The following is a 19,853-nucleotide window of genomic DNA, read 5'->3' as shown; positions in this document are numbered from 1 at the left end:
GCTGGAGAACAATCACCCAGGAGAGGCCAACATTTGGGTCCTACCCTAGGTCTGACAATGGCTCTTAGCCTTTGTGGCTCATAGCCCTTATGCCAATAACATATTAGTGTTCAATCGCGACAAGCTGATGAAGACTAATTTGGGTGACGTCTTGGCCACTTGCTAGTTGAGAGTTAGAGCACCTTGGCTCAGCTGACTCACGATCAAAAGCTTCTTAGAAAGTTTTCATTATTCTTCAAGAGAATAATCTGCGTGCTCTTACGCATCTTATGCCTCGCTTGCATCTTATCTTATAAGTATGCAATAGTCTGCATGTATGACGCTCTCATCGAGAGAGGTAACAGAGAACACGAGTCACATCTTGACCCATCGATCTTGTAGGGGTCGTGACTGTACGAGGGTGACTTAAATAGGGCACTTTGCCTGTGAAATAAGTCCTAGATTTAGGTTCCATTTAGTGTTGTCGTGTGTTGACAACAACCAAAAATCATGTTAAACAATCCATCACTTATCTTGTCCTTGACAGAGTTGCTAGTGTGATAGCGAAAGCGTAATTCATGAGGCGGTAGTATTGAATCCACCAAACTAGCATGCAGAATTGTAAGCCCTTGCCGAGAGTGATGGCCTCAAACGTGAGAGCCAAAACAAAAGTGCCTTGCACAGTAGCCTGTACTGCTAGGGAGGCATCCTAACTCGATGTTACCACACATAAAATGGGAGCGGGTATCCGTATTTTACCAGTTCCACAAACGTGTATACCAATGCCCTTGATTTGAAGTCAATGGGTTGTATTGGTGTACACGTTAGAAGCCTTGCTTCACGTGAAACTGTCAAAGCACTTTGGTTTGCACATCATACAATATTTTCCAATATAAATGTGAAAACATGGAAAAACAAGCAAAACTTAAAATTGTCTAACCTGGTCGTCTTGCTGTAACCAGTTGTCTAGAAATTTTGAAGGACAAACTTGCTGGAAGATGGCTCATAGCCATAGCTGCTGCGCGAGAGAGAGTTGTCGTGTATATCATATACACCCTCTTTGCATGTAATGAAATAACACGCTGACAAACTGACAGATTCCTCCAAGTTTTTATGCTCATAGCATAAGCCAAAGGGGAAAAATCTCAATGCAAGATGCCGAATTGGAAACTTGCTTCCCTTAACAACTTATGGAGTTCCTAAGAGCTCATAGTCAAAGGATATTTATGCGAACAAACAGATGTCATAGCAAAAGAAAGTCGACCGTGTCGATCATTCACAAATAATCAACCTTGTCGAATTGTACACTATACTAAAAAACAAAAAAATACTTGCAAGAGATGTACCTTGTACTTGCTTGGCTTGATTTGGTATCCTCTGGATTTGTAAATGGAGCCTTCCTCCCGTGATGTCTGTCACAACGTTGTCATACGCGAGACACGTAACGAAAAAGTAACCTTGAGTTGCACACTACTGCTTGGCATGCAGTCATTGCCAATTACTTTAGAAAACGCATTGGATCACATTCATAGCCCTTGCCGGTACCAACATTTCACAGGCCTTGCACGAACCTTAGGATCTAATATTGCCGCGGAACCATGTCCGAGCAAAAATTCCAACCCAAAAATAAAAATTTTACCATAACTGCAAACCGTTAATGGTAGAAGTCATTGGGCCAACGACTATGTTCATTACTGTTTAACATAGCATATTCCATGCATGAAAAACATTCATGTGCAGAACATGATTGAGCAGCTCGATGATTGAAAAGCCCAATGTATGCGCCGAACTGAAAGAGATCTGCAAAATTCAATGAATTGAGAATTGAAAATGTGAAATTCAACTTGCGTACCAATGCTAACAAGCCCTCTTCGAGCAGTGGAACCATGTGTCGTATTCTCGATGGCCTTGTTAGCAAAATCTGACGTGGTGTATGATCACATAGAATGGCACTTTTTGGACACAACTGCAAGATGTTGTCACCGCAAATAGAGCCAAGACCAAGGCCGTGCCTTTACATGATCTTGAAGTTGTAGACAACACGTTGGAGCTTTGCCTTGATGGCCTGTAAAATTTGCCTCGGAATTCTCCATGTTGAAACCTGACTGCCTACCCAAGAGCGATGAGCGCATCGTTCATCTTACTATGAGCCTAGTGCAGGGCCCTTGCATGCCTTTGCATGTTAATGCACGCTACGGTCATGTGGGAAAGCTCCTTGCAAGGCAAAAACCTAACAATTTTATTTTATTTTAAAAAAAAAACATGACTGCAGCGATGGAGTCGGCGTCTGTTGCGCGGGGAAGATTGCCCCCAAGCCCTCGCCATGTTGCTCCCCATGCCTCCATCCCATGACGAGAATTGCATAGCAGGCCACCGCGATCAGGCCGAGCCCAAGACCTCGTGATTTCGTTGAGGTCGATTCAGAGCACCTCTTGTGTGTAAGGGTGCTTACCCGCACAGCCTCTGCTTCCTTTGCTCTACATAGTCAAGGGGCCATGCCCACGCCACGGCTTTCTGCTTTCATGTCGACCTCGACCTCTTTTGCAATTGAGCATCCATAGCATGCAAGCACGGTCTCCTCCTCCTTCCAGGCCTGAGAGAGAGAGAGAAAATCTCCATAGCCTTGCATAGGCGAGGGACCCAGAGAACGGAAGAGAGAATACACAAGCCACACTCTTCCTTCTCCTTCCCTCCTCCATAGCCTCTCCCTTCCTCGGAGCTTTGATACCAGTGAAAGGCCAAAGGGTAGACTGGCATGTGGTTCTCCTCCCAACCTCCCTACTTATAGGCCTTGGCCCTTGCAAGTAGGCCCCCTTAACTCATGCATGGCCCTCGGCTCCTAGCCGTACTGAGTCATTCAATCCCTGGCCCTTGGCCTGCTGTCCGGTCCTACCATTGGCCTGACAAGTTTGCAGGATTTACATGCAGGCTCTAGCGTGGGTACGCACGCTCACCTACCACTAGAGCCGATACGATTGCATGTAGATTGACTAAGCGAGCCAATGGACATAGGTTGAGAGAGTCTCTTACCTAGTTTCTTGTACATATTAGTAGTTTAGTTAGTAGGCCTCACTTATTGGCGCATCGCCTTTAATTGGGAGTTTGCTGGGATAAAGGCGCTGCACCTTTGCACGGGGCTGGACAACTGGTGTCCGGCCCCCCGTCCACCGTGTGTACATACCCTTATTCTTTGTATATAAAGAATAAGGAGCTCCTCACTCTATACTTCGTGAGGTTGCTCCACCCATACCATCGCATGCTCCTCCCCTTCCCTGCACCGCATCTGCACGCACGCACGCATCCGCATGTGTGCGTGCGCACGCACACACACACTCATATCTCTTGAGTTAATCATCCACAAAATGATGGAGAATCGGAGGGAGAATTAAGTTCTAGAGCACAATCAACTACTACCAAGACAATTGGATAGAATTGTTGACCCTAACAAAGTTTGCATGCAACAACACTATTCATGAACATACCCCATTCTTTGCCAATTATGGTCAGCACCCAAGGATGGATGTCCACATGAATCATCGAGTGAAGAATCTGGCTACCACATATTTAGCCATACATTTACAGAGCATTCATAAAAAATTGACAATGGATATCAGAGAAGCTCAACAGAGGTATAAAAGTAGCATGGACAAACACGAAATGCAACATCCACCGTACGAGATTGGAGGTTGCGTGTGGTTTCTCCGTCACGATCTACGTTCCTCTCGCCCTTCCCAAAAGCTAAATTATCAAAGACTTGGACCATTCAAGATAATTGGCCAAGCAAATCTAATCACATATCGTCTCCAATTACCACAATCTATGAAGATTCACCCAGTCTTCCATGTTTTAGTGTTAGAGACTTATCATCGGTCCAAGATTCACGGGAGATGCTCACAACCACCACACGCATAGAGATCAATGGTCATGAAGAATATAAAGTCGAGAAAATCCTTAACTTCAGAATCTCTCATGGAAGACTTCAATACCTTATACATCAAAAAGGTTATGATGTAAGAAAACGAACATGGAGCCTGCATATAACCTTCATCGAGCACCAGCCAAAGTTTGTGAGTTACATCAACAATATTTGCCGAAGCCTCTACCCCTAGACCAAGAGAGTCAACCGCTCCTTGTGGAACTTGTCGCTAAAAGGAGGGGTTAATTTCACGGAGACATAACTCATCTGGAAAGAATAATATGATGGCTGTTATTTATTCTTTCAGCTGGAAGAGTGCAAATAATGTAAAATTTTCACTTTTCGAGTTTCTGATCAGATTAGTGCAGAATGGCGGAAGCTGCGTGTGCGCGCGCGCCATTCTGCTCATCACCATCTTCTCTACACGAGCACCGGAGTAAGAGGAGGAGAAGGAGGCTGCAGACGACATTTCTACATCCACACGACGTTTGCGCGTTTAGCACTGCTTACGAATTTATAGGCTGCAAGAGAGGGCGTCTCCTTCCGCCAAGCATTCGATGTGATGGTGGGCTCTTCAGTAGTAGCACTAGCAGCATGTCTGGCCCGGATGTGCAAACCATAATCCTCGGTGCAAGTGTTCTTGCCGCTACCTCTGCATCCTTATATTTTGGGCTCAAGGTTATATGTCCATCCTTGAGAGAGAGAGAGAGAGAGAGAGAGAGAGAGAGAGAGAGAGAGAGAGAGAGAGAGAGATGCAGCATACAGTACCATGAATCGCGTTTGTTTGCAAAGCATGTTTCTCTGGGGCAACTATTGTCAATTCTACTTTCTATGGAACACAATTACTGCAATTGAGTATTCATGATTATGCATCATCTTGTGCATGTAACTGTGGTCCTAGAGTAATGATTGACCTCTTTGTATATCCGGGATGTGTTTTGCTGATTCGCTCTTTAACTTGGATAATTGGTTTGTGTGTGGGTGTGTGTGCAGGGGGATCCCATACCTTGTGGCAAATGCGGAGGAAATGGTATTACCCCTACTCTACTTGTAATGCTGCATGTGCATCATGCACATCATGTTTGCCTATGAAACTAAGAACTTACACTTTTTTTATATTTTGAAAAATAAGTTGATTTTAAGCTTTGTCGGTGGATGGGAGATTAGTTCATAAATTAATATGGGCAACGAATGATGTGACATATTTTGCTTGAGTTAAATTATCCAGTATGAGCTAGTATTTTATGAGTCTGGCTATTCTTTTGTAGAGATAAGAGCAATTGCTTTCACAACTTATTATCCAAAGGTGAGATTTGACCAGGTTCTACCTAGTTTTTGGTGTCTTGTTTTTTTTAAAATAAAATTATTCTTTGGAATGTTAAGACAACTAGTTGGAAATTAGGGAGTTTAAAAGTCCACTCATTGTTTAGCTCAGTGACGTGCTATTTTGTGATATAGCATTCTTTAGTGCATCTAGTATTTTTGCTCTTACTTTGCAGCCTTTATCATGGCTTAGTTTTTTTGCCCATCACCTCTGGAGAGCCTCGTCTTTACAACTTGCAACTACTCGTGGCCACTGATGACTTAAGTAGAACTGTTGTTACTTGTAGCTTTGTCCAAGCTTTATATAGTAAAGGTGATGATTTTATTGTTCCTGTTTAAAGTCAAGGTCATATGTTGTGAAGTTTTCATCAACGTATTGATTTGCTTATGTATCACCTCTGCTAGGTTGGCATGATGTAGGTTCTTGTTAGATTTAAGAATTTGCTTTGGTGTCTTTTGTTTGCGTTGTTGTATTGAGTATGAAAGGTATTAATTAATTTTTTGCGCTAGCTCATCCTTGTTGTGATTGTTCGGTCTAGCCCTGAAATGAACGTGTGAGAACACCCCCTATCTACATGGCATCCTAGGTGGTATGGAGCATGTGGAGCATGGCCCAAGTCATGGTACTACCCATGGGGGAGTTTTCTAGGCATAGTAAACCCATTTTGGAGTAGTTTGACTCACCTAAAAATTGCCTTACGAAGGTGGATCCGAAAATCCAAGCTCTCTTTTTAGCAGATGCATGTGGCAAGTGGAGATGCCTCTTTTGTGCTATATAAGCACCTTTTGTAATCGCTCTATCAAGCTAGTTAATTAATCATTTGAGTCTACTCTCTCTCTCTCTCTCTCATCTTGTGTAATTAAAACGTTCATTAGTGTGTGTTAGCATGAATGCTACTCTACTTCCGTTTGGCCCGTCCTAGACTTACTCTCCCTAGGAAGGTGGTCCATGCCAATCTCTTGGTCAAAGTCGGAATTCTTTGTGTCGTGATCAGTTCTGTATGTGGTTTTTGCATCTGAATATCATCTACATGGTGTTAGGAGACCTTTGGGTCGTGGACCAACTTCACTGAGTTTTACAAGAACCAACCGAGAGGCGTAAAGCCTAGAAGAAGAAGAAGAAACGAAGAATTTCCAACTTATGAAGTTCATGCCTCTTGCGTCCTGGCCCTGCTAGTTAATTAATCATTTGAGTCTACTCTCTCTCTCTCTCATGTTGTGTAATTAAAATGTTCATTAGTGTGTGTTAGCATGAATGCTACTCTACTTCCGTTTGGCCCGCCCTAGACTTACTCTCCCTAGGAAGGTGGTCCATGTCAATCTCTTGGTCAAAGTTGGAATTCTTTGTGTCGTGATCAGTTCTCTATGTGGTTTTTGCGTCTGAATATCATCTACATGGTGTTAGGAGACCTTTGGGTCTTGGACTAACTTCACCGAGTTTTACAAGAACCAACCGAGAGGCGTAAAGCCTAGAAGAAGAAGAAGAAACAAAGAATTTCCAACTTATGAAGTTCATGCCTCTTGTGCCCTCGCCCTGCCGCGGCCTGTTGCCCTTGCCAACCATAGCTTCTAAGCATTGTGTCACATTTATAACATTGGTTGTCGGACCTCGTGGGTATCGAGGTAGCTAACTGAGTATGGGTATTGTTGACCTCGTCAAATGTGTCTTTGCCTCTATCCTCTAGCAAACTCGGGCATTTGCTTTTGGCTTTACAATCTCGAGCCAAACAAGTTGACGGTTTCCTTGAGAGCTTCGGTCCAGCATAGGCCGATGATGGTCGATGAACTTTCCATAGCCGATGATTGGTCTTGGTCATTGGTACTCCAACAGAGGGGGGCCATCTCGTGGGTACGAGCTTCTACAAGCCAGATTTTATCCTTGGCAAGCTTGGCTTTCCACCTCGCACTCCCAAAAGGCTTTGAGAAATTCCCCAAGCTGCACCACAAACTCCTTCCAAAAACTTGTCTTATAAAGTCATAGTGTAACAGACTTGGACACCCCAAGTCAAGATTCTACCGTGACACAACAGAGATTCCAAAACAGTTCACAAAATTGACACGGTGCGGCGTAGTTCCGTGCCCAGAGGTATTGGCCCCAAAGATTGGCGCCCCTTTCGGTATTTCTTTTTGTATTAATCTGTGCTCAAAGTACAAGAGAGCGGGTAGGTGCTCACTCTCAGACTCTACGTCCAGATCAAGGTTGTCCACGTCCGTTGAACGGAACGATCCGTCCGTCTCGTCCGTTCCGTCCGATCGAAAAAAAAATGACCGTTGGCGGACTTTTTTGACTGTTTTTACAGCCGTTTTGTAGCGCCACGTGCTGGCAGTTTTTGAACGCTAAAACTTGAAACGTTGGGGGCCTTGGAGCCTTGGCCCTTGGGGCATCATAAGCCAATGTGCCATCCCACCCCCCCCCCCCCCCCCCCCCCCCCCCCCCCCCCCCCCCACCAACATCCACACACACACACACACACACACACACAAAGCCACATGGGCCATGGCCATGGCACATGGAATTTGAATTTTGAAGCATGCTCTCTCTTTAACCCTCTTCTCCCTCTCTCCTCAAAACCTATATAAGGTTGCCCACCCTCTCTTCTTCTCCCTCTCTCCTCAAAACCTATATAAGGTTGCCCACCCTCTCTTCTTCTCCATATATCCCTCAAGCTCTCTCATTCATCTCCTTACCTACTCAAGCTCCCTCAAGCTCTCTCCATTCATCAAGGGCCAAGGCTTCAAGCTTTGGCACTCCATCAAGGCTTCAAGCTCCCTCATCTCCTTCAAGCTCTCCATTAATCCTTCAAGCTCTCTTCATCTCCTTCAAGCTCTCCATTATTCCTTAAGCTCCCTTCATCTCCATCCATCTCCTTCAAGCTCTCCATTACTCTAAAGTTCTCTCATCACTCCCCATCCCTCAAGCTCTACATAATGCCGCCCGCTCTTCATGAAGCCTTCAACAAGCATTGCCGCTACTTTGAAAGGGTGAAGAACAAGCAAAATGTTTGCAAATGGTATTGCAAATATTGCCCGAAGACCATGACCTCAAGCTCCACCCGCCTTATCATCCACTTGACCAAGATGGGAGGGGAAGCGGGTCCTTGTCCGAATATCCCCGACGACATTCTCCAAGAGTGCAAAGCAAAGTATCTCCCCTTGAAGACGCAAAAGGTGGTTGCAAAGGCATCGGAAGAGGTGGTTCTGCCCGACCATGATCTCTCCGATTCGGGAGAGGATGCTTCTCCATCAATGTCCGTTGCATCCGGCGGCGCTACCATGGCCTCCACCGAGGGTGGTAGCGTCTCAAAGAAGAGAAAAAGAAGTCATGGTGGGCGGCCTCCAAAGCAAGCTACTCTTGCACAAACGGTGGGTGGAACTTCCAATCCATTGTCTTTCCTCAAAGAGAGGCAACGACAAGCGGAGATAGAGATTGCACGCACCATCATTGAGTGCAATCTCTCTTTTCATATTCTTCGCACGGATCGTTGGAAACGCATGGTGAAGGCTATTGCCGCGGTTGGTCCATGTGAAGGGTGGACGGGAGTGTCATACCATGACATGCGCACCAAAAAGCTTGATGAAGAGACGGCACGAATCGACAAGTCTCTTGACCCCGTGCGTGCCGGATGGGTAAAGTATGGTTGCTCTATTCTCACCGATGGATGGAGTGACCGCAAGAAGAGGGGAATCATTAATATCCTTGTCTCATGCCCTCTTGGCACCTACTTCTTGCGAGCGGTTGATGCGGGAGCAAGGGGGAAAAAGGTCATGGGTGCCTTCATTTACCGCCACATTCGTCAAGCCATAAAAGAGGTAAAATTTTTTATTCCACTCTCAAGTATCTACTATTTTCAATTTTGTCTTTTACCTTGGCTCTTCTCACTTTCCCTTCTTTCTCCATATGTAGATCGGTCCAAGCAAAGTCATTCAAGTAATCACCGACAATGCCTCCAATTGTGCTTCCATGGCCAAAAAGCTAGAGGCGGAGTATCCACACATAGTGTGCATCACATTGCATTGACCTCCTCTTGGAGGACATTGGCGACCTACCTTGGGTGAAGGACATTCTATCCCAAGCCCTCTCCATCGTCAACTTCATCAACAAAAAGGTGAGAGTACTTGCGATATATCGCACTTACTCCGGCTTGGAGTTGAAGAAGCCTTCCGCAACACGCTTTGCCGCTATGCGGCTCCTCCTTGAGCGCCTCTATGATGTGCAAACCAACTTGCAAAAGACAATGGTCTCAGATGAGTTCAAAGCATGGATTGAAGAAGTAGTGATGAGGATGATGCAGCTACCTCTAGCTCAAGCTCTAGCTCAAGCTCGGACCACAACTCCGGTGATGAGAGCGATATGAGCACTTAGAACTCTCTCTTTATGCTTTAAAGTTTGCACCCATGGGTCATGAGACTATGAGTTGTGTGACGTGTCACTACTTTTTTGTACTACTTTTTGTCACTTGTATCTCTCGAGCCTTGACTCTCTACTTCTGTAATGAATTATGAAATCAAATGCAATCATGATCATCTTTCGAACATTGCTGTTTCCAATGTCCATGGCCAAATCTTTAATGTTCTTACTTGTAAGACATGTCCTTTAAGTTGTATGTACTTAATACTAAGTAGTTACTCATAATAGAGTAAAAGCTCTGAAAAATATATGATTTATTTTTTTGCATCGTACGTTACTTCAACGTACGTCTAATTTTTTTTAGTTCGATTAGTACCGCACGTCTTCGTACGTGTAACCATCGTACGTGACCGTACGTGTCAACTATGGTCCAGATGCTCTGAGAAGTGAAGCCCTGCCTGCTTATTTATAAGTACAAGGGATGCCCCAAGAGCAGTAACTCAAAAGCTTTCAATTCAAAAGAAACTGTCCCAAAAGCTGCCCTCTAAATAAGCCAACGTAATTAGGGAATTCCGTATAGCCAACGTCGTAAAAAGCGGGTTCGTACAGTTGCCACGTGGTGTCAGCACAAACCGCGGCGCGAATTTGGGGCCTGTCCGTACAAATCTGCTAGGTCCTCCTCCTCCATCCACTTCGCATCCGATGCTGGATAGTTCTTGAATTTAACCAAGAACTGCTTAATCACTTTATCTTTAATCTTTCTATCTGTATGTGCCAGTATCTGTTCTGGAACGAGGATCTCCTCGCTTTCCTCCACTTCGGGTTGCTCATCTGGCTCCCCATCATCAGGCACATCGCCTTTAAAAGGCTTCAAGAGACTCACATGAAAAGCGTTGTGAATTTTTCGAGTATCGGGCAGCTTCAGTCTAAAAGAGACATCATTTATCTTTTCTTTTAATTGGAAAGGTCCGTAGTATCTCATGTTAAGCTTTGGAAAAAGCCGCTCCTGTCCCTTTTTCTTTCTCAGGCGTGCCTTCTCAAATCGTAAGAGCACCCAATCGTCTTCCTTTAATTTCAAATCGTGACGGTGTCGATTTGTTGCCTTCTTGTGTCTTTCCTGACTTTTGCTAAAGCCTCCCGGACCTTGGCAAAAGCAGTGTCCAAGTCCCTTGTGTACTGGTCGGCTTCAAAAATCTTATCTTTCGTGCATAGGAAGGGTGGAACCGTCGTAGCACCTTCAATAATCTCAAATGGCGCCTTTCCCGTCGAAGAGTGGATCGTGTTATTGTAGGCAAATTCCACCAAGGGCAAAAACTTTTCCCATTGAGTCTTCTAATTAGAAATGTAAGACTTAAATAAATCCAGTATGATTGAATTTGCAATCTTAGATTGCCCATTTGTTTGCGGATGGAAAGATGACAAGAACCGCAATCGTGTGCCAATGTTCTCCCAAATAGCCTTCCAAAACAAACTCGTGAATTGGAGATTTTTGTCAGAGACGATTGTCTCATGCATGCCATGTAATCTGAAAATTTGGGCAATGAACAGTCTCGCTAAATGATCTGGCTTGACTGTTTTCTTTACTGGAATGAAATGAGCTTGCTTGCTAAATCTATTAATAATAGTCCGGATACCATTGTGCCCACTCTGTGTCTTCGGGAGATCAAAAATGAAATCCATAGCAATACTTTCCGAGGGGCGGGTGAGAAAGGGTAAAAGTTGTAACAATCCCTGTGCTTTATGCTTGTCAAACTTGACCTTCTGGCATACCAAACAACTGTGTACACAGTCGTCCACATCCTTCTTGAGTCTCGGCCAAAAGAAGCTTTACACCTTTCAAGGTGGTATCAATGCCGCGGTGACCCGTAAATGGTGGACAGTGGCATTCGGTTAGAACCTTTTCCCTCGACGGCTGTGTAACGCACAACATCGTTTTCTTCATCAAGTAGCCATCCCGTATGGAATATCTCGCTACTATATCCCCATTCTGTATTCGATTGAATACATCTGAAAAATTTGGATTTGTGGCGTACTGATCGACCATGTCCTCGAAGCTTCTATGATGAATTGGGGAAATAGCCAAGACTAACGGTTCTGGGACAAAGCATCTGCCACCAAGTTCTTGTGTCCCTGTACATGGACAATTTGGAAGTGAAACTGTGACAAGATGTTAGCCCACCTCATTTGCTTCTGTGACAAGAAGTAGCGTAAGCTCTGACGATCAGTGAAGACCGTAAAATCGGTTCGGAGTAGGTAATGTCGCCACTGAGTAAGAGCATGTAAAACTACCAAAAGCTCTTTCTCATAAATTTGTGCTATCAATTTCGGCCTTGAAAACAATCGGCTCTCATAGGCAATGACATGGCCTTCTTGCGTTAAGACCACACCCAGACTATGACCACAAGTATCACAATATACTTCAAATGACTTTTGCAAATCCGGCAAAGTCAAAACTGGTCCCGTAGTCAATTTCTCTTTCAAAGTTTGAAAGGCAGTTACCTTTGTGGGTCCCCACGAGAAAGGGACTCCTTTCTATGTCAAGATATGCAAAAGGGGAAGCAAACTCTGCAAATTTTCTAATGAATTGCCGGTAGTAAGAACATAAGCCCAAAAAGCTTCTTATTTTATGAACATTCTTCAAATCGGGCCAATCACGTATAGTCTCAATCTTGGCCGGGTCCATTTGTACTCCTGTTGCTGAGACTATGTGTCCCAAAAAGTGTATCGGACTCCGGTAAGAAAAAATCACTCTTCTTGGCATTGATTACTAACTTTGATCTCGCAATGCCTGAAAGACTTGTAGCAGGTGTTGTCTATGTTCTGCCTCATCCTTGGAGAAGACTATAATGTCATCAAAGAAAGCGCCAACAACAAAAGATCTGTACTCTTTGAAAATCCTATCCATCATTCAGTTAAAAGTCGTTGGAGCATTGAAAAGGCCAAAAGGCATCACCAAAAATTCATATAAATCGAAGCTCGTCCGAAAAGCTGTCTTGTAGACATCTCCTGGTGCGATTCGGATCTGATGATATCTGCTTTTCAAATCGATCCTGCTGAAACAAGAGGATCCCTGTATCCGTCAAGAATATCATCGATCCTCAGAATCAAAAATGTGTTCTTGATGGTGATTTTATTGAGAGCTCTATAATCAATGCACATTCTCCAAGATCCATCTTTCTTCAAAACCAACAACATCGGAGAGCAGTAGGGTGAAGTACTCGGCTGGATAAGACACTTTTCCAAGAGGTCTTTCGCTTGGTTCATAATCTCTTCATTCTGGGCTCGGCTCACTCGGTAAGGTGGCCGGTTCGGTGGTGTGCTTCCAGGTATCAGATCAATAGTATGATCCTCAGGACGAGATGGTGGCAACTCGCCTGGCGGACACTCAGAAAAGCAATCGGCATGAGTGTGGAGAAAATCTTGGCATTCTTTATCAAGTTCAGACATATTTGTCTTGTATTCATCATTTAACTCTTTCAAATAGATCAAGTACAATTTTTCGGCCCTTCTCATTTGTCAATGTCACTTTCTTCGCTCGACAATCGACCAAGGCGTTGTTCTTATGGTACCAAGGGACTCCAAGGAGGACATTACAACCTCCAAGGGCATTATGTAAAAGTCATCGTGTCCCAAATACACTGGCCAATGACAGGTGTAATGGCTAGGGTGCCGCTAGAACTGCCTCTGCTTGTGGGTTTATCCGATCGGATGTAATCTCGAGCCCTGCCGCCAATTCAAGTGAAATGAAGTTGGCATTCGCTCCTCCAATAAAAAAAAATCAGGGCTTCTTGATCTTTCACTTTGCCCCAAGCTCGGCAAAGTTTTGTACTTTCTTCAATCGTGCTTGGGTCAGTACCCATGCAATCTGGAACCGGTCCTGCTTTTATCTTGCCTTTTTTGCCACGTTCCTCAGCTGCTCTCAAACTCTCTGGCTTGTCTTCATTTTGTTCTTGCTGTGCCTTTTTAGGGCACTTCACGGAGACGTGCCCATGTTCCCCGCATCCAAAACACTTCCCCTCTTTGATGTAGTTGGCCCTCTCTCAAAGAGTGAGCCGGGGTCATGAATCCTTGTCTTTCTTTTCTTGGGAACTCTCTCTTTTTCTACTTCCATTATTAGAAGTCTGTTGGGTTTTCTGAGCCAAGATCTCATCAGTGGGGTAAGCAAATTGCTTGAATGTATCACAAAACCCCGTGTCACATGACCCATCAATTCTTGAATAGAATTGGACTTTTGTTCCAAGCAGTAGTCTCGGATCTCTATAGGAAGTCCGCAGCAAAACCGCTCAATCTGTTCTTTAAACGAGACCTTCTTAAATAAAGAGGCTTGTAGAAAAGAGCTCCAAAATCTCTTGCAATAAGCGTTAGAGAATCTCCCTTGGATGATTCCACGCAGTTTTTTTATCTCGTTCGTACTCCCCAATCAGCCAAGAAGAAATAAAAAGCCTTTTCAATTCCAACCATTTAATTGGAGCTTCCTTTCTCAGTAGAAGGGTGGCCCACCATGTTCGAGCATTTCCCTTGAAGAAAGACGTAGCCCTCCTAATCTTGGAGTGCTCTGAGTAATGCCCTCCAGAGAAAGCTATGTCAAACTGCTGTATGAAGGCCAAAGCCCTCGGAGCATCTCGGAATCCTAAAAAAGAGTCAAACTTAATTGACTGTCCACCTTCTTTGAATTCTCTTACTTTCTTGCTTTTATCTTTGAGGAAGTCATATTGGTTGGCTTTATAAAAATTGCTTCTTCTTTGCATAAAACATGTGATCGTCAGAGTCCGAACTGTCCAAGGATGACTGCTCTATAGAATTGTAAGAAATTGGCCGAAATCTAGGCTTCTTTGCCTTTTTCTTGCCCTTTCCAAAGCTTTGCTTTTTACTTCGCTTTTTGCCTTTTCTGTCTTCTTCGCTCGAGTCAAAAGAGCTAGAAGAACTGTTAGAAGAAGAAGAAGAAGGAGGAGTGGGTAGTCCTTTAAATCATACACGCTTCTTCTGCTTTCTCGCCGATGCAAAAGAAGATTGGCGACCCGGGAAGTCAGTCCCTTTCTTGTGCTTTTTCTCATGCTTTTTGGATTTAATGTTTGCGTCCAAAAGCCGGCTAAGCTGTGCCTAAACCACGTCTTGTAATTCTTGCTATGTAAAGATCCTCGGAGAAGGAGGTTTCTTGATTGCCGGTTTGATGGGTGGTTCTGTGGCCTTCTACCACCACTGGGTGTGTACTTCTGCGAGGGATTGCCGAGTCAAAAATTTTGCAAATTTTGGATGCTTCACCATTTTAATCATCTGCTTTGTTGCCTCGTCAACCTATTGTCTACGTTCCATCTCTTCAATCTCGAACTGAGTAGGCCGAGGTGGGCCGTACTCTTCCTCTGATTGCTCATGAGAATCTTCTTCGTGATCTCCTCCCGCATTCGCAAATGCAGAAGAAGTCGATTGATTTTTCTTGGTATCCATAAGTGTTGCGAGAAAAGGATCGGATTTCCCGGTAGAAGAGAAATCGGCCGCGCTCTGATACCACCGTAACAAACTTGGACACCCCAAGTCAAGATTCTAACGCGACACAACAGAGATTCACTTCAAAACAGTCTACAAAATTGACACGGCCCGGCGTAGTTCCGTGCCCAGAGGTATTGGCCCCAAAGACTGGCACCCCTTTGGGTATTTCTTTTTGTATTAATGTGTGCTCAAAGTACAAGAGAGCGGGTAGGTGCTCACTCTCAGACTCTGCGTCCAGATGCTCTGAGAAGTGAAGCCCTGCCTGCTTATTTATAAGTACAAGGGATGCCCCAAAAGCAGTAACTCAAAAGCTTTCAATTCAAAAGCAACTGTCCCAAAAGCTGCCCACTAAATCAGTCAGCGTAATTCAGGGAATTCCGTACAGCCAGCGCCGTAAAAAGCGGGTCCCTACAGTTGCCACGTGTCAGCGCAAATCGCGGCGCGAATTCCAGGCTTGTCTGTACAATGCCACTGTCAGCCCGTCCGTGTCTGTGTGCGTCCCTGGGTTAGCCACGTCACCATTTTGTGACACATAGACATCTTCCACTGCGTTCCAAAATGTTGGCCTTCATAGGAGCAAACTGCTTTGAGACCTTCGATGTGTAGCGTCTTGAGATGCTTGTGATATTGCTCCCAAAACAAGCCACACAAGTCTAGCATTTCAGAATGCTCGCAGTGAATACCTCCAAAATGCCTCCCTGCATGCAGCGTTTCAAAGGTAAGGGGTGCACACAACCCCCTGTCGGGCTGCATCTCAGAACGCCCCTCTCGGAGATGAACTTGCGGCAATCGACATCTCAGAACGCGAGGAATTTCTTCTTCATCCACTCCCAACGCCCTTGGCAGCCGCCCCCAGATCTGCTACAGGTAGAGTGACCTCTGCTTTGCCACCTATCAAAGCGTTGAGCAAATCGGCCCTCTATGTGAAGTCGCCTTAGGAGAATGTTTGTTTCTAAGGGCTCCAAGGAGCCCTTCTTACCGCGTGCGTCTCAAAACGCTGGCCTAGAGCTCCCAAAATGCCAACGAGCAACTGCCGGTCCTCTCCCCTACGTCACCCTTTTCTTTCATCTATGTCTTAAAACGCTATGGCAATAAGGTTGACACTTGAGCCCTCCTGCCCGCCTGCATTTCAAGAACGCTATGGTAAGCAAAAAAACCGCCGATGCTAGTCACCACTTCGCCTTCTCCAATTACTCTTCTTCGTGACGATCTCCTGCCCAATGATCAAGGAGCTCGAGGCTTTGATACCATGTCAAAGTCGACGATGTGGAAGCGTAGCACAATGGGGAGAGTACACGAGCAGCGTCACCATGAAACGCGTTTCAACAAGTCAAGCCAGGTGAAACGTTTCGGGCCTTGAAACGTTTCTCTCACCAAGTGAAACACAAGCCGTTTCACTAACAATAAGTTACCATAGTTTTAGTTTCAAAGTCGCTAAGCGCATGTTTGGGTCTCTCGTTTCACTATGCTCTCCTTTTGGACTGAAACGTTTCGTGGTGAAACACCACGTTTCAGGGTGAAACGTTTCGGTGTTACGCTGTGTAACTCTAGGGAACGAGAGAGAGAGAGAGAGAGAGAGAGAGAGAGAGAGAGAGAGAGAGAGAGAGAGAGAGAGATACTATTGAACCAACCAACCTTGGCAATGAATTGATATACTAATACAATGGGGGCTAGGTGAGCTTATATAGCAACCTAAGTAAATTGCCCTTGCCCTACCCAGACTTTGACAAATAAGTAAAATAAATACCTAAAAGCCAAAATAAATAATGGGATCACATTGGGCAGTTCACTTGAGATGCCATAACTTCAACAGATGGATCTGATGGTTATATTGTCTTGTAGACGTCGATAAGTTGCACTATCCTTAGAAGTGAGTCAGGTTTTTCTTGTATTCATTCTAGGCTCAGATACTATAGACTAAAGTTTTCTTGCATATGTTAGGTGGCACAAAGTGTGTGTTTTGCACTGGCGGGAAGATGAAGGGGGAGTCGGGCTTGACAGATTGTCGGGTTTGTAGAGGAGCAGGTAAATGTAACTCTGTTAATGATGCCTTGCTGACAAAGGTGGTAATCCAACTTTTTCTCCTGTTTTGCTGTGCAGGCCTGATTTTATGTAGGAAATGCAGTGGGTCAGGATATTCGAGGCGTCTTTAACTATTTGCACGGCTCTTTCTCACTAGTGGTGGCTAAGGACAATTCTCTCGAATGCAAGCACCACACCGGAAGTGATGCAAGATCAAGTGTCTCGATCATGAATGTGTAAGCGTAGTGACGGAAGCAGTATGCTACGGTGTCTGGAGGCAATGACGGACAGACAGAAAACAGGGTAAGGAAAAAGGAGGAGGGGCTATGGTTTGTACATTGTCTGTACACTAGATGAGCATGCTTCATCTGAAATCTGTGCATAAGAAAGATCATGTACCATGGCTTTATCTGCACATAGCTGCTTGTCTGTTTGTTGGAGCGCTCTTGCGTTGGCTAGTGTGTGTACCCAACCCAGAGTAATAACATTTATTCATGTATACAATGCAATGGCTGGTAATGGCTAAGAAATATTGAGAAGCTGTATGCAGATTCAGTTGGTTGTTTGAGATCATCTACCACCTGTGAGGTGTGTTCAAGAAGAGCCACAATTTGAAGTGCTAGAGATGTGGCTACAAAAGAGTGCTACTGTTTCGGTTGCGTTGAGAGCCATTGTGTGTTTATGATGTTTGTGAGCCCAAGTCATGTAAATAGTGGTGAGCTTTCCATGTGGTTGCATGCGCCTTGTGTCTTAGCATAAAGTTCTGCTAGACCTATTTGCACAATTGTGGGAATATGCATTCAAAAGGCACTATTTTGAACATAAGACAGTCTTGTCTTCTTGCTAGTTAGAGAGATAGGTGTCGTCGGCCACTTTGAATGAGAGTAGTTTTCTGGCGAATGCCTAGTTTACACGTGCTGAAGCTGATGTGTAATGCAGTGAGCTTTGCATCTTGTCGTCCTCAGAATTATACAGTGCAATGGATGTGAGAAGTCGCCATTTAGGGGAATTGATCTCTATGTTAATAATACAAGGCCCTGAAATGCACCTGGTCACTGAAAAGCTCCAAGGTGAAACCCCTGAAACACCAAAAAAGACTACTTAACAGGCTTTTATGTTTGGTCTTTGCATGCATTTTCCAAGCTTGGCTTTTATTATTGAACACTCTTAAGGACTATTCTACTATTCGAGAAATTTCTCTCTCTCATTATTCCCGCTTTGCTTTAGCGAAATAGGCTGCTAGTAGCTGAATTGCAAAACACGCTACATTTGCCGAGCTTCAAACTCAAAGATGTTCACCTAAATGAAACAAATCTTTTGTATCCATGAGTGCATGCATGCCTTCATGTAAAGCATGCATGCACACACACACACACACACACCCCCTACCTAACTACGCGTATATGTAAGTTTATACACACACACATACATGTGTGTGACATACGTACTAAACAAGCATACGTATGTATATATGTGTCTTGATTTATGGGCAATCCAATCAAACGTCAAAGCAAGTTGTGCACTATAGTTGAAGCGTTTTGGCTTAAAACACTCTGTTCCGGTGCGTAATAATGTTTCAGGGTTACGCAGGATTATGTCTCACCTCAACTATCTGTAAGAGGGGGTGAGTGAGACTCCCTTGGCATCTTTGAGTGTCAGATTGTATGGTCTTACTTTTTGTACGTCAGAAACATGATGATGTACAGATAAGACTTGTCTCATAGTAAATCTGAGAGGGTGTGCCAATCTTCTTTTCTTTCCATCTCAACTTGGGTGCTCTTTCCAAACAAAAAGGTTATTATACAGAGATTCCCATTGATAAGCCTTTGTAGAATCACTTCATCTGTTTGTAAATTGGATGGCTTTGTTACCAATCAGCAATTAGCAATCAATTGCAGTTTGACTTCTATTTTTTGGGTTCAATGACCAGTATATATCTGTAAGTGACTCTCTCTTCATCTTGAAAGTCTGGTGGTTTTATAGTTAATCCATCTCTTTCTCAGATAGAGACTGCAATGGATCCAGATTGGAGCCTTGTTCCAAAATGCCATGATTAGATTTTTTAGGATTTGAGCTGAAAAATTTCTTAGGCGGCTCTCTTGCATTGCCCTTGGCGTTCTAAATCATGAATTGCACGAACAAATCAGACAATTTGGTGGCAATTTCAATTACGTGCACAAAATTTGCTTCCATGACAGTGACGTTTGATTGCTGTGCTCTAAATTCTTGAATATCAAGCAATTCAATATAGTCATTTGTGCTAGTTTTCGTGTGGGTTTTCTCCATGAGAGTATCGTGCTATGGAGCAACTATGGACCGCACAGGCGAGATGTGCTCAAAGTCAAATGTATGATGCATATTAATGTTCAAATCCATGGTGCAAGTGCAACTGTTAATGGGAAAAAAATTACACAGTAATCATATTTCAATGATGCACCAATCAAGATAGCCTTGGCCTTAATTATGGCCGGTTGATTTTCTTTGTCTATTGCACGTCGATGGAAACAATGAAACGTACCAAAGTTCTTCATAATTCTCCTTGATAATTATCGAGACATTGGATGTTTGATTACCTTTGGCAGAAAAACCTCGCAAATACGACTCCTTGCGAGATAAGAAGCCCTTTGTCAACGACTTCGGAAGTCCCTTTGGTGATAGCTTCAACCCCTTCGGATGCCAACGTCGCGGGAGCACCGCTTTCAAGGGTTAAAAGCCTTCGTTTACTGCAAGTTTTCTAGCTTGTGATCTCTCCGACCATGGTGAGAACAAACCAAGCCT

General features: G+C 44.3%; 1 protein-coding gene across 2 annotated transcripts; it reads left to right on the top strand.

The window, feature by feature from the left end:
* The first annotated feature begins 4,212 nt into the window (after nt 1-4,212).
* On the top strand, nt 4,213-17,630 carry LOC147457467 (thylakoid lumenal P17.1 protein). Of its 2 annotated transcripts, XM_086512349.1 has the most exons (4): nt 4,221-4,573; nt 4,889-4,925; nt 16,995-17,078; nt 17,154-17,630. In XM_086512349.1, exons 1-4 carry the CDS (start codon nt 4,265-4,267, stop codon nt 17,204-17,206), a joined length of 483 nt encoding a protein of 160 aa, XP_086368475.1. In that variant the 5' UTR covers nt 4,221-4,264; the 3' UTR covers nt 17,207-17,630. The 2 variants fall into 2 exon arrangements, with proteins under 2 accessions (XP_086368476.1, XP_086368475.1); XM_086512350.1 differs by lacking the exon at nt 16,995-17,078 and having other exon boundaries at nt 4,213-4,573.
* Nucleotides 17,631-19,853: the final 2,223 nt, after the last annotated feature.

The sequence above is a fragment of the Adiantum capillus-veneris genome, chromosome 5 (genome assembly GCF_014529385.1).
Source record: "Adiantum capillus-veneris isolate H3 chromosome 5, ASM1452938v2, whole genome shotgun sequence".
Taxonomy (NCBI): domain Eukaryota; kingdom Viridiplantae; phylum Streptophyta; class Polypodiopsida; order Polypodiales; family Pteridaceae; genus Adiantum; species Adiantum capillus-veneris.
The sequence above is the reverse complement of the archived record's forward strand: the minus strand, read 5'-3'. Positions and strand labels throughout refer to the sequence as shown.